Source organism: Gorilla gorilla, chromosome 11 (genome assembly GCF_029281585.2).
Source record: "Gorilla gorilla gorilla isolate KB3781 chromosome 11, NHGRI_mGorGor1-v2.1_pri, whole genome shotgun sequence".
NCBI classification, from domain to species: Eukaryota; Metazoa; Chordata; class Mammalia; order Primates; family Hominidae; genus Gorilla; species Gorilla gorilla.
In genome coordinates, this window is record NC_073235.2 from 138,422,578 (window position 1) to 138,436,913 (window position 14,336).

Consider the following 14,336-nt stretch of genomic DNA (forward strand, 5'->3'; position numbering starts at 1 on the left):
CTCGTGGAATGGCTGTTCTTTCTTAAGTCACACTGGAGTGGGAAGCGGTTGTAAGGGACTTCCTTCTGCTTTTTGAGCTTTGTTTTCTTCTCCATTGTTGCTTTGTTTCTGTTCTGTTCCCTTCCCTCCTTCCTCTCCCCAAGCCTCTCCCGCCTTCCCGTTTTCCCTGCTGTCCCCAGCGAGCTGTCCCCTTCTCGGCTTGGACCTCTCTTCCCAGACATTGTCTTTCCCTGAGACTGACGCTGACCACTGGGAAGACTTCTCCCTCATTCTGAGTCAAATCTAGGCTGTTGGGAGCCCCTGACCGCCCTGCTTCCTGTGGTGGGAGAAGGTGAGGGAGAGGAGATGCTCTCATCCTGAGTGTCCTGGACGAGATGGGCCAGACCATTCTACACACACTCCCATTTGCCGGACCTCAGCCACCTCCCCCAGCCAGCCCCAGGGGTGTTGGGGGCATCTTTCAAGTCTCACTGCCTGCGCTGTGGGACCTGAGACTGGATGCTGTTCTCCTGGAGATCCCAGGATTTACTGAGCATCCATGCCCTGCCATCCGTCTAGTTGGAGGGAGCTGCCTCCCGTTGAAAGAGTCTGCCCTTCATTAGGGACGAGGGCTCTGCTCTTCGTGGGAATTTACCACGTCCTCTTCCAGGTTCCCTTCACCCATCCTGCGGGGTGGGAGGAATATATCATTGTTCCCCTTGAGGGGCCCCCCTGCGTGGGTCACTTCTCCCGCTCACCAGGCAACACGGGCATCTTCTTTGCCTCCGGAGAGCCTTTGCCAGCCATTCACTTCCAAGGCTTGCTTATTTCCATTCCTCAGTCAGGAGACGAAAAAGATGAAGCCACGGCTGCCCCTTCCGTTTCTTCCCTGCGCACTTTGGGGTGAAGTGATGGGGTGTTGTTGGCTCAGGTTGTAGGAGAAATGAGGAGCCTCCACCCAGCTCAAATCTTCCTTCTTGTTCCTTAGATCCTGCGTTTTTTGAGGTTTATTATGTAAAGCCGTGCCCCTTTTCCTGTTGGATGGTGAAGTTCCTTCCTTCTGGCTTTAATGTTTCCCCCTTGTTTTATTAGGAAAGGAGGAAAGGAAATTCAGTTATAGTGAAGTTCTAATCTGCCATCTTAACCTGGAGTTTGGCTTTTTCCTTGTTCTGTGTTCCTTTTGTACCTTACTTAGATCTCGGTTAAATGAAACCACGAGAGACCGTGGCCTGCCCAAGGAAATCGTGTGTTAAGTGCTCACTTCTCTGCGGGTCAGAACCCCGGAGTGTTTCACCCATGGAAATAGTCAGCAGTCGCCACATGCGGGGTCCTCACTCACTGCTGGTACCTTTGTGTAGTAGTTACTTTGTATTTTACAATGTAAATTAAAAAAAAAAAGTTGGGAGAGGAAGTGAAATCTGATTTGGCTAAATTTTGTAAACAAAGATGTTACCAATAAAACCTTTTTCCCAGTGTATAAATAATATGTGGTCCAAAATTCCTTTTAAATGTCACAATACAAAACTTTTCCAAAACCCCAACATTAGTGACTGACTTCAGTATTTTTATCAAAGTTAAATGAGGGAAACTTATTTTTTACAAATTTGTGGCGCATTCATGATTGAAATTTTAAATATTCTCCTAGGGAAAAACGAGGGCTGATTGTCCTTTTCAAGGTATCCATCTCATCCCACTTGTTAAAAATAATTAGGGAATAATACAGTTTGCAGATTTTCTCCCGATGTCATCATGGCACTCAGTAACAAGGAATATTGTAGATGAATTTTGAAAATGTTTTTCCTGGAAGAGAATCCCAAACATGTGGCCGGAAGGGACCCAGGACCTGCCAGCCATGCTCCTCCTGTCTTTCTCCCTTCCAGTCTGAACCCCACAGCGCTGGGCGGTTGACGAGGCGTGGCCAGCTTGCATCTGCTGAAAGAACCGGGGTGGCACCACTGTATCTTGATCAGACACTGCCATGAGGTCCCTCCCCTCTCTGATGACAAAGGGAAACATGGGCTCTACACATGGAGCTTTGAAGTCAAGAGTCATTTTCATCCTTAGCTCAGGCATGAAAAAAAAAGAATAGTAAAAATTAAAAACCCTTTAAAAAGATAAAAATCAACAGTAAAAAATGAAAGTTACAGACAGGTGTCTGTCTTTTTAGTTTCCTAAGCACAGTGTTGATTATTGGAGCTAAAGACAGAGGCCACCCTTCCCGAGTGTGAGTGGAGTAAGGATAAGATAGTCCGACCTCTCTGCCTGTTTGATGTTGGCCCTGTGGATGCTGCAAAACGCAGCAAATACGGATGCTGCCGGCTTTGTTTCTGTAGGGCTTGTCTTAGCAGAAGTTCACATGGAAGAGAGGAGGCGTAAGAAGCAGTCAGAACGTCTGGATTTGAGTCTTGGTCCTGCCGCGTGCTGGCCGTGGAGCTCTTGCTCTGTGTCTGAACTCCTTTTCCTCCTGAGTGGATTTGGGCGTTGCCAGTGATGTTTGCGTCATAAGATGGGGTGAAGGCTAACGGAGATGATGTGGGAAAACAAGTGCTTTGTAGACGACGGCGCTGGAAGGCACACTATGGTTGCCATAGCTGTCGCTTGGAGGACTGTTAATGATACGTTGATAGCTTTCAGTTCAATTAGCCAAAATGACAGAAACGCCAAACATCTGTTGCAATGTTGACTCCGAAAAGGGCCTTTTTTTTGGAATGGGAAAATTCAGTTTTCTCTTTTTTCTTTTTCTTAAAGCAGAAATGACAGCATAGATGATCTCCCTCTCCGACTTGTCTCTGTGTAGACTGCACTTGTGTTCAAGAGGCTCCGCTGTAGCTCCACCTCGCGTGAGTGCAGAAACTTGAAGGAACTCAGTTGTTTTACTTCCCCCAGCACCCCAAATTTAAAACTGGCTCTCACATTGTGAGACAGCATTCAGAATAGTAATCATGAAAGGCTATGAGGACTTAGAAAAAGGTATTTAAAAAACAAAAGAGTGCAGCTGTATCCTTTTCTTCCTGGTGTGCTGTTCATTCACGGTGAACGCATCCACTTCAGCGTCTTGGTGGAAATAACTCAGTTCCACCTTCCGTATACTTTTCTCTCTGCAGTGTGGGATTTAGGGAGAAATTAAGACCTCGACTCGCTTACAAATACAAGTTCAAGGGCAAACTAAGGCCCCCAGCGCAGTTTCCACATGTTCTGGGAACCCTGAACACTTGCCTTGGGGTGAACCAGAAACCTAATACATTGCACATTGCACTTGAAGTTGAGTTCAGACAAGAAGATGGGACCGCTGTATCCCCAAGTAGCTCAGGTGAGGTGAGAGCACTCCATTCTGCTTTAAACTCAGTGCAGAAAGCCAAGCCCAGAAGGGATGCGGGTTCCGTTCTCACCTCCCTCTGCTCTAAGCTGAGGAGTCCACGTGATGCTGTTTACCTCCCGTGATATTCTTGTGTCCTGGGGAAGCACAGATTTCAGTGAGACTGGGACTCTGTTTTCCCCTCTCACTGAGATGCAGTCACAGCTGCCCAGCGACCTGGTTCCACCTTAGGGTCAGGCAGCTGCGGCCGATCTGTCTGGTTCCTCACCCTGGGGGTGCCCGCCGTTGGGAGGTGCTATGGTTCCAGGGTGGGCGCTGGTCCCTGCCCACGGAGCTCGCCTAGCACCTGTTCACAGGTGTGCCTGGGCCAGATGCGTGTCTGACAGGGACATCAGGTTTGGGGAGACTGAAAAGCATTTTTGAGAATGAAGTTATGCTGATGTCATTTAATGTTACATCATCATAATTGGCAGCAGAGAAGGTTGCACATCACTCATGGCAGATCCGTCACATGGGCCATGGGCCAAGCCGTGCATCAGGTGCTGGGAGGATACCGGTGGGCGAAACAGACCTGCAGAAAAATACGTGGAAATGGGGACAAAATAGGCATTTCAAAAGCTACATTCAGCTTGAAACTGGATGTAAAATTTGATGGTATCCTCTAAAATTCTGGTGGAAAAAAGATCTCCCTTTGGGAGGCTGAGGCAGGTGGACCGCTTGAGCCCAGGAGTTCGAGACCAGCCTGGGCAACATAATGAGGCCCCATCTCATCTATCCAGGTGTGGCGGCACATGTCCGTGGTCCCAGCTACTCAGGGAGGCTGAGGTGGGAGGATCTCTTGAGCCTAGGCAGTCGAGGCTGCAGTGAGTCATGTCCGTGCCACCACACTCCAGCCTAGGCAACAGAGTGAGACTGTGTCTCAAAAAACAAAACAAAACACAACACAACAACAATGAAAAATCTAATGACTGGGATGAGATCTGATGAAATGGGGGGTTGAATTTAAAATGGTGCAAGTGGTGGTGCCTGCGGAATACCAGCTTGTTGCCAACCATGCTGTCATCCTAAGGCTCTCCTTCTGTGGTTAGAGTGGTTCAAGTGTAGAAAATGAATTTTAAAGTGTTACCTACCTGCCAGCCCAGACTTCTCAAGGCCCAGTGGTCCTATTGAGCTGAAGCTGCTCCCATCAGTAGTGCCCTGCGGGACCTTTTGAAAATCTCCCCAGTAAAGACATTCTTGCTTTCATACAACCTGGCTGCTGGAGCACCTGGCTGAATTTTATCTTATTATTCACCTTTGAGTTCGTGGCAAATACTTAGCAGTATTTAATTTTTGCTTTCTGATTTAAGTGTAATACGAAAAAAAATCATGCAAATCATTTACCAGTATCTGGTGTTTGAAATTGTAAGATGCTGAAAAGAACTGTGAATTATACTCTGTATCTGCGGGGGGAATGTAAACTGCCTTTAGGATTCGAAGAGACCTTGCTGATGAGAGAAGGAATCACTGCTCCTTTTAGAGGCAATGAAAGTTGGGCCTGGAGTCCTTTGCTTGAGATCACGAAGCCAGAGACTTCAGGAGAGCAGAAATGAGAAGGCTCAGTGCCCTCCTAGGGAACCTTTCGTAACTTGAATATTGTGATTCAGCCACCTGGAAGCTTCACTTGTGAACGTGACTCTGCAAAAACATGTTAGAGGAAGCAAAGGAGAGGATGGACGTGAAATCCGTCCTGTGCGTGCTCACCTGACATGCAACAGGGAGGGTCATCTGCCAAGGCGTCACGGTCATTCCACGAGAGCTGGGTGGTGACGCTCCCCAAGTTCCCACTCCCGGAGAGGTAGGCAGCGAGGGACGCTGGCTTTGCAGGGCCCCTGGGACAGGCTGCACTCCTCCCTTCTTGCTCTGGAGGTGACACAGTCTAGTGATCTAGTGAGGAATGGGACCTGGGGCCAGCGTGCTTGGACAAGACGAAGCCTCATCAAAGTTGAACCTTAGGGTTCATCAAGCAGGGAGGGCTTCCACATACCCTTGTATCTGGGGCAACCGTCAGAGGGCAGGGCTGGAGCTGGGGCCCTGTAGGGCACTCAGCGTCCGGAGGGCACAGAGGAGCACATGTGGGGCTCAGGACACAGGGTCGGGACGTTGTGGCGGCGAGGTCCCTCTGGCTGTGATGTATGTTAGGGGAAGGAGGGACCGAGGCCAGGAGTGGGCGTGGGCAGGAAACTTGTGCAGAAACCTAGCAAAGAAGTGTGGGTGATTTCAATGAATGTGAGGGGTAGGGAAGGAGAGCAGAAGGAGATTAAAAACACTTGGGGGTGAGATAAGTGGGGCAGGGATGGTGAGGATCCCTGTTCGCTGAGCTCCTCTCTGTCCCAAGCAGGGTTCTAAGAGCTTTTCATGCATTAACTCATTAAGGAAGGCTCTGTTTACCCTCATTTCACAGGTGAGGAAACTGAGGCATCCAGCAGTTGAGTTACTTGCCGGAGGCCACTCAGCCAGGGAGGGCTCGGCAGGGATTTGAACCTGGTGGGCTGGTGCCTGGGGCCACACACAGAACAGGGTATGAAGGAGAAGATTGTTCTCCAAAGAAAGAGGAACAGATTTCCTTTTCAAATGTTATTTTTCTTTCTTTCTTTTTTTTTTGAGACACAGTCTTGCTCTGTCACCCAGGCTGGAGTGCAGTGGTGCAATCTCGGCTCCCTGCAACCTCCACCTCCCAGGTTCAAGCAATTCTCCTGTCTCAGCCTCCCGAGTAGCTGGAATTACAGGCCCCCACCACCACACCTGGCTAATTTTTGTATTTTTAGTAGAGACAGGTTTCACCATGTTGGTCATGCTGGTCTTGAACTCCTGACCTCAGGTGATCCACCTGCCTCAGCCTCCCAAAGTGTTGGGAGTACAGGTGTGAGCCACTGCGCCCAGCCTTAAATGTTATTTTTCTTAAAACGGTCAAATTCAATTCACATCACCAAGATACAGCAGGTTTCCAGCATCTCTTTTTAAAAAGTTTTTTTAAAGGGAAATACTACTGCTATCACTGTTGCAGACTTTTCTGTCGTAAGCAGGCTTATTCAATGTTAAATACGACTTTTATTAAAGCAGGTTAAAAGAACCTTGGCAGAAATTTCGAATAAGACCGTGTCGGGTACTGTTCAGGGTGCTTTGTGTCAACTTATTACTCCTCGCCTGCTAGGACGTCATCCCCTTTGCATCTGGGGACACTGAGATGGGGCAAGGTGGGGCGAGGCTACACAGCTGTATGTGGCAGAGCCAGGGTTCAGGCAGAGCTAGGCCAGTATCGGGGTCTGGGGGCAACCGTCTGCAGCACCGTCACATATGTGGGGACGTCCACCTGTGTCAGATGTTTCCCAGCTTGTTTCATGATGACAACAGCTCTGCTAGAAAAGCATTTCTTTTTTGCCTACGAGGACTCTCGATTCAGGGACCCTGAGTCTTTGGGACCCTCGTGCAGCTGGGGCTAACCCTGTCTGGACCCAGTGTCCTGACTGGCCTGGATGTGTCCCCTACTAACGGGCCTCAGCCTGACCATTTCCAGTGGGCCCTACCGTCTTGTTTCAGCGACTGGGGGGACAGCAAAATGAGAGTTTATCTGCTTTAACATCAAAAGGTTTTCTTCATTGTTGTGTTATTGAGTGAACTGAACAGCAGATTTATTTGCTTTAGCAAATGCGGCTGCCTGTGATGGTGGCGTAGGTGTTGAGTGTGAGCACACGAGCATGGCAGGAGCTCGCGGGAACGGGCCAGCGCCCCACTGCCCCAGTCAGCCCTCTGTGGCCTCAGAGGGTAGCTGCCCGTCTGGAGGGCCTTGGACACTTTCAGGCTGGGATGGGGACTCTGATTTTTTGCTTCTCAGACACTGATGTGGTTCAGACCCAGGATTCTAGGAGGGAAGGTTCCCGTCGCAGAGGAGGGAATCAGACGTCGCTCTGGGCGGCAGAGGAGCTGGCAGGCAGCCTCTGGGCTCTGGCAGCATTGTCCTCTGAGTCCAGCGATTTGGGGTTTAGACAGGGTGTCTGGACGGCATCTGCACAGAGGAGCGGAAGACAAGAGCTAGGAACCGATGCGTGCCTTCCCTCTTTAAAACAAGAGTTTCGAATCCCCATGAGGGTTCCCTAGCGTGGTCTCAGAGCCCAGGATCTGGAGGGGGGCGTCTGTCGTTGGAGAAGGCAGAGGAGCCAGGGTGAAATCCTTCCTGCTGCCCAGCAGGAGCAGGGCTGGCCTAGCGGGCCGGGCTGGGCACTGCAGCAACCTTGTACCATCCCCTCCTGAGAGCATCAGGGGCCGGGACGTCCAAGGTAGCACCGGGCCCCTCATGCCCGCACCCCCTCCTCGTGGTCACCTCTGTTCCTGCAGGGTCCCGGTGGTCTCCCGCTAACCCCGCGTGGTCTCTAACGCCTCCTGTCAGCCGCTGCTCTGCTGTCTCTACCCGTGCGGAGGTCCCATGCAGTAGTTTCTGTCTAACCCGTGTGTAGTAGTGAAGCGTCCCTCCCTAATTGTGGCCTGTGACTCTGGAAACACCATTCTCATGATGTTCTATGTCTCCCTTTCAAGAACTGGGTTTCTCTTGAGGAGAATACAGATTCTCGGCCCTGTAATTTACCAAGAGGTTGCAGATCAGGCACCTGTTAAGCATGAAAAATTTGTTTCAGTTTTGTGAACCCAACAAGAGAATGACAATTTTAATGTTCTCTGTTTCCCAGTGAGTGAGAATTCCTGAATTTACATAGAAAGCCCACATGAAAAGTCCACACTTCTTGGCCACGAGTGTCTGGCATTGCGAAGGAGGCTGTGCCTTCCAACTGGAAACGCACACGGGTTCTTAAAGACAAACGTTTAAATCTGAGTTCGGCTCTGTTAAAATTCAGCATTTGCTGGCAACATCCTAAATACTCAGTTGCCTCCAGGGCGACAGCCTAGGGTGTATTTTTCCACAAGCGAAGCCCACGTCTGTCTGCCCTCCTCACTCTCTGTTGTTCTCGTGTAACGAGATGTTTTGTGTGTGTGGCAGGTGGCAGGTTCAAGAAAGAGATTGTCGTTGATGGACAGAGCTATCTGCTGCTGATCAGAGATGAAGGGGGCCCCCCGGAGGCGCAGGTGAGTATACATGCACGCCCCAAGCCTGCTTTTTTTCCCTTTATTTTCTAAGGTTTGATTCAAGAAGTGCTTCTAGAAATCGGTGACTTGCTTTCCAAAAAAGTGGAAACCCCATAAAAAATGTTTCCTCTCACTGCATTTTTTTCTCATCTCTAAGAAGCTAATTCTTTTTTTATTTTTTTTCCCAGACTAAATCCTGCAGGGAAGTTGGGTTTATGTGGTGGCTTTTCACTTTCTGTGTTTTTAAAAAGGCAGGAAACGCACGCTCTGCCCTGGTTGGGGAGCCCAGTTGAAATGACATCTGGAAATTTCTGTCGTTTGATTTGTTTTTTGGCCTTTTCCTTTGAGTGGTTTGATCTCTAGAGCAGTGAGAGTTAGAGAGCTTGCTGGGTGCAATTGGGAGTCCCATCTTCTCTCTGTCTCTGGTAACTACAGGCATTGGCCCCTCTATGCCGCCCTGGCCTTGGCCCAAGCAAGGCAGTCTCCACCGAAAGCCGGTATGAAGCATATTATGATTTCTTTGGAAGTTCCTGGAAAGATGGTCATTCTGGAAATAACAAAACATGAGTGTGGAAGATCTCTTTTTTTGGTTTATTTAACCTGTTTTGTTTTACTTACAGCATAGTTTACCAGTTAAGCACTTTATTATTATTATTTTTATTATTATTATTATTATTTTTTTTTTTTTGAGACAGTCTTGCTCTGTTGCCCAGGCTGGAGTGCAGTGATGTGATCTCGGCTCACTACAAGCTCCACCTCCCAGGTTCAGGCCATTCTCCTGCCTCAGCCTCCTGAGTAGCTGGGACTACGGGCGCCTGCTACCACGCCCGGCTAATTTTTTGTATTTTTAGTAGAGATGGAGTTTCACCATGTTAGCCAGGATGGTCTCGATCTCCTGACCTCGTGATCCACCCACCTCGGCCTCCCAAAGTGCTGGGATTACAGGCGTGAGCCACCGCACCCGGCCCATTTAAACACTTCAAAGGAGCCGAGAGCTGGTAACGGCTAGTGACCTCGAATGCAAACGGAATGTCAGACATTTTCTTGGCGTTATTTCCTGGACTTAACCTTTTTGTGAACGTGCAGCATAGGATTGTAAGATGGAGAAAGTGAAAGATACTGAATACAGGACTTCTTAGGCCTCAGGTCTAGTACTCCACACGTTGGAGGGCTGTGCGGTTATACAGAAGATGCCACAGATTTGCCATGTTGCATTGACTCTGAATCGCCAGTGACCGTTAAGATGTACCAGTATTCAAAAGAAGGATGCTGCCAATTAAACTGTGAAACAGCCGCAATAATTAGGTGCATTCTGATTTCAAAGCTGTTAAAGTGTGTAGCATTTTGTTTCTTAGCATTAACGATACCACGAACTTGATCATAACAAGGAAAGACCTTGAAGAGGTGTTAAAAGTGAAAACTTAGTTACAAAGCAGTTTGAGCCCGTGTTCAGTGACCATCTGGTAGTTTATAGTATGGCAGGGCGAAGTTAGAGGTCGGATAGGATCCTATCAGTCAGATGCTGATAAAAGTCAGCTCTTTCTTAGTCCCACTGAATGTATAGGACCGTGTTTGTTCTGCTACAAAGGAACTCTTGGAGGCAAGGTCCCTCCTGTGGCTGGTGATAGGAGAAAGAAGTAGGTAACATTTAGAATCACCTGAGTTGATTTTCCGTTTTCCCCAGCACATAAATGTTTTGAGTGACTGGAAACAAGCTTTTTTCTCCACAACTGAAGAGCAAGTCTTAGCAGTATATGAAGCACAAAAGCTTAAATATAGAGAAAAATCTACAGAAGAGGCTAGGTGCAGCGGCTCACACCTGTAATCCCAGCACTTTGGGAAGCTGAGGCAGGCGGATCACCTGAGGTCGGGAGTTCAAGACCAGCCTGGCCAACATGGTGAAACCCCATTTCTACTAAAAATACAAAAATTAGCCAGGCGTGGTGGCGGGTGCCTGTAATCCCAGCTGTTTGGGTGGCTGAGGCAGCAGAATCCCTTAAACCCAGAAGGAGGCGGTTGCAGTGAGCCGAGATCTCACCACTGCACTCCAGCCTGGGCGATGGAGCAAGACTTTGTCTCAAAAAACAAACCCCAAAGCATAGTTTCAGTTTTCTGATGGTGAACATGTTAGACTGGGGGGTTATTTATTGGGTGCCCCCCACACAAGGAGCTGGGGAAGTCAGAATGCACCCTTAGGAGATGAGAGCCACGGTTCACGTTTCCTCTGGGTGGATGCTCAGATGGGCTTCAGCTCCCGGCTCGGGAACTGAGGTCTGGTTCCGGGTCAGCCAGTACTCTTCATGGGTGCAGGGGGAGTCTGCTCCTCGCGCTTTCTTGGAAGAGACAGGAAGAGGCTTCCTCAAGGCAGAGAAGAGGAAAAGGAGATGCCTTCCGTCAGCCTTGGTCCTGGCACGCTCTGTGGGAGCTGCTATCATGATCTTCCCAGGTCTCTCCCGGCCTTCTTTGTTTTCAAGTCCTCATTCTCATTTAATTTTGTATTTATCATTAGAACTTTAGGTTAAGTTTTACCATGTACATGTTTTACATATAACTGAATGCACTTTTCACTTACATGCAGAAGTCAGAGTTTAACCTATTAAAAACTTACACCAAATGTATTAGAGGTGATAACCTTGGCCATAAAAACCTATCTAGGAACTACAGCTTCTTTTAGAGAAAGCAGGTGGGATGGATTTCGGTTTTGTTTTTCAAATTTGCACTTGGAAAGAGAAGGATCTTTGTTGCCAGATAGACCTGATGTCAGATTTGCTGAGCCGGTTGCAGTGAGTGTGGGAAGTCTCTGCCCTGCAGGGAGCCTCCACTCACTCAGCTCCAGTTTTCCAAGATGGCTATTGGTACTAAATGAGGTACTGGTATATGCCTGACAGTGTGGGTATTTGTCAAAAGAGGATGTGATGTAGGTTCAACTGGCAAGACAAGAATAAAATGAATATGGCAAAGCAAGAACAAAATGGCGAGAGTGAGGCTATTGTGAAGTTTTCTTCCCTAAGTTTTGTTAATTTCCCTGAAAATAAGTAGTCATTTCTTTGCAGAGGTGCAGCAGGAGTTCAGCCGAGGATGAGCCTGGGTTGAATCTTCACCCTTCAACAGAGTAGGCCAGCCGCTGCGGTAGCGAGTGGGAAGGACTGAGGGGTGGGGAGGTTCTGAGCAGGCATGAGGGGTCCAGCAAGGCTTCTTTAAGAGGTTGAGAGTACAGTGGAAAGCCTTAGGGTTTGAGGGGCTCTGGCAGGAGGTGGATCTGGCCTTCTGTCTGCGGGGCCGCCTTGGCAGGTTGGGGCAGCGGGCGGACAGGCCAGGAGCATGAGGACCGCGGGGAGACTGTGTGGTTTGTGTCCTCTGAAGACAGAGTGGCTTGGGTGGGAACAGGATGAAGGGCCCATTCCCAAGGGGAACACCAGGCATGGTGTGCTCAGGAGGAGGACGTGGATGCCGTGACAGTGTGTAAAAGTGACAGTCAAAAGTCAAGCACCCTCTGTGTAACCGAGGGGATTCCTGCAGCCCCCTGCTGCCTGCCGCCATGCAGACATCTCCGTTCTTAAGCCTGCTCACTCAGCTCCTGCTCTCCTCCCCTTCTTCTCTCCCTAGTTTGCCATGTGGGTGGACGCTGTTATATTTGTCTTCAGCTTGGAGGATGAAATAAGTTTCCAGACCGTTTACCACTACTACAGTCGAATGGCCAACTATCGGAACACGAGCGAGATTCCTCTGGTTCTGGTGGGAACCCAGGGTGAGTGATATTCGTGTGCAGATTGTTTTGAAAGGATTCTAACAGTTACATATTTTCAGTATGGAGGAGTTTAAAAAATGCTTTAAAGAAGGAAAAATTGCCTACTGAACGCTCACTTTTTTGGGAAAAATTATGGAACTGAAATGATCACATTTCCTGATTTGATTCTATGGTGAAACCACTCATTTAACAACCTGAAAACAACACACACACACATCCCAGGTGCTTTATGAAAAATCTATTTTCCCTTGTTTTCTGGAAAAAAAATATATATGTGTGTGTGTATATGTTTTGTATATATATAGTCAAGTACATATATATATTTTCTGCTATATTTTAATTCTCTGTTCTATAAAATGATTTATAAACAATCTATTAAACCTTATCTTTCAGTGCACCTTGAAAATAGTGCTGATTTTGAACATAGAGCAGTTCTGTTTATTAAGTTCTGTTTGTCACCGTCTTATGATCTGTATCTTATTTTTAATCTGGCAGGCCCCTCAGACAGAGAATCCAACTGGGCACATTTCTTGTTTTCTCTCAGGGTCACTTCGAACTTGGTCTCTTAGTGGAGTGGCCGTCACATGGCCTGAGACACAACGTCCTCGCTCTTGATCACAGACCCATGGTTGTGCTGGGTCTGCCACTAGGGTCTAAGATGTCACATAGGATGTTTGTAAAAGTCAGATGGAGGTTAGCTTTAAAACTGCTTTGTCAGAAATATGGGTAACATACAAATAATCCTATCAGGAAAAATTGTATATCCCTTCATTTTTGTTGTGGCTACTAATAGACTGTTTTGCGAATTCTTTTAAAATTAGCCTATCTGACATGCCCATCCATGCTCTGATGTGAGACGTTTCTCTTTAGGACGTCAGCTGTACGTACTGCACTAGGTGTGGTCTAAGTAGGAGGTTGCCCAGGCAGATGATTGGCTGCTTGATCATGAACCTACAAAAGCCCAGATAAATAGTGTGGCATAAACTAAAAACATTTTCCAGCCAGACGTGGTGGCTCACGCCTGTAATTCCAGCACTTTGGGAGGCCCAGGCAGGTGGATCAGTTGAAGTCAGGAGTTGACCAGCCTGGCCAACATGGTGAAACCCTGTCTGTACTAAAAATAGAAAAATTAGCCAGGCATGGTGGCGCATGCCTGTAGTACCAGCTACTCAGGAGGCCGAGGCAGGAGAATCACTTGAACCCAGGAAGCAGAGGTTGCAGTGAGCTGAGATCACGCCACTGCACTCCAGCCTGGGTGACAGAGTGAGATTCTGTCTCAAAACAATAAAAAGCCGGACATGTTGGCGGGTGTCTGTAATCCCAGCTACTTGGGAGGCTGAGGCAGGAGAATCTTTTGAATCTGGGGAGATGGAGGTTGCGCAGTGAGCCAAGATCGTGCCACTGCACTCCAGCCTGGTAGACGGAGGGAGACTTCATCTCAAGGAAAAAAAAAACACAAAACTATAAGTATCTTTTCAGTGTGCTAGATGGGAGATGTTAGAGTTGGGCTTCCTGGAGAGCACCTCCCCCAACTTTTTTTTTTTTAAAGCATACGCGGTCGCTCTCCCTCCTGAAACCTTCAGAGCCAGAGCTCTGTTTAATCCTAACACAGAAGGGAGGAGGGATTCTTAGGCCTAATGCGCCCTCTAGTGTTCACCAGGAGACAAGGCCGCACCACCAAAAAGTCCTTGGTTCTTGTGAGAATGCAGAATTGCCGTATTTGAGGTGGCATCTTGAAAATGCCTAATCGTGTTTTAAAGTGGATGCTCATCCACAGCAGATTCTGCTTAAAGCTGCCTTGAAGTCGAATAGAGAAATTCTGAATACGCTCCCCTTCCTGCAGGCCCGACCGTGGCATTTTTGAGCAGGGTCCTTCGGGGCTGTGTGTACAGACACCACTCACAGGCTGCTGGAGCTCAGGAGGTTTGACTTTAGGACTCAGAATGGGCTTTTGCTTAGACTCACTGTGAAAAGTGACAGTGAAGTTCCCAGCCTGGAAAGATCCCCTGCGACCAGGTTCTGTTCTCTGAGTTCTGAGTGCACATCCATGTTCCATCAGTAGGAAGGGAGTGTCTGAGATCCCGGGAGTTGGGACCACACACACCTGCGTGTGACTGGCTGCTGGCTGGGTGACCTTGACACCTGGGACTTTGGTGGGGTTCAACAGGAATTCCCAGA

At 48.4% G+C, this 14,336-nt stretch overlaps 1 protein-coding gene across 16 annotated transcripts in view; it reads left to right on the plus strand.

Moving 5' to 3' along the window:
- AGAP1 (ArfGAP with GTPase domain, ankyrin repeat and PH domain 1) overlaps positions 1 to 14,336 on the plus strand; it is a 636,895-nt gene that overhangs the window by 236,389 nt on the left and 386,170 nt on the right. For all 16 annotated transcript variants that reach the window (XM_019022384.4, XM_019022385.3, XM_004033402.4 and 13 more), the window contains 2 exons: positions 8,325 to 8,410; positions 12,017 to 12,158. In XM_019022384.4, coding sequence (XP_018877929.1) covers positions 8,325 to 8,410; positions 12,017 to 12,158 — 228 coding nt within the window. The remainder of the gene's footprint in view (positions 1 to 8,324; positions 8,411 to 12,016; positions 12,159 to 14,336) is intronic.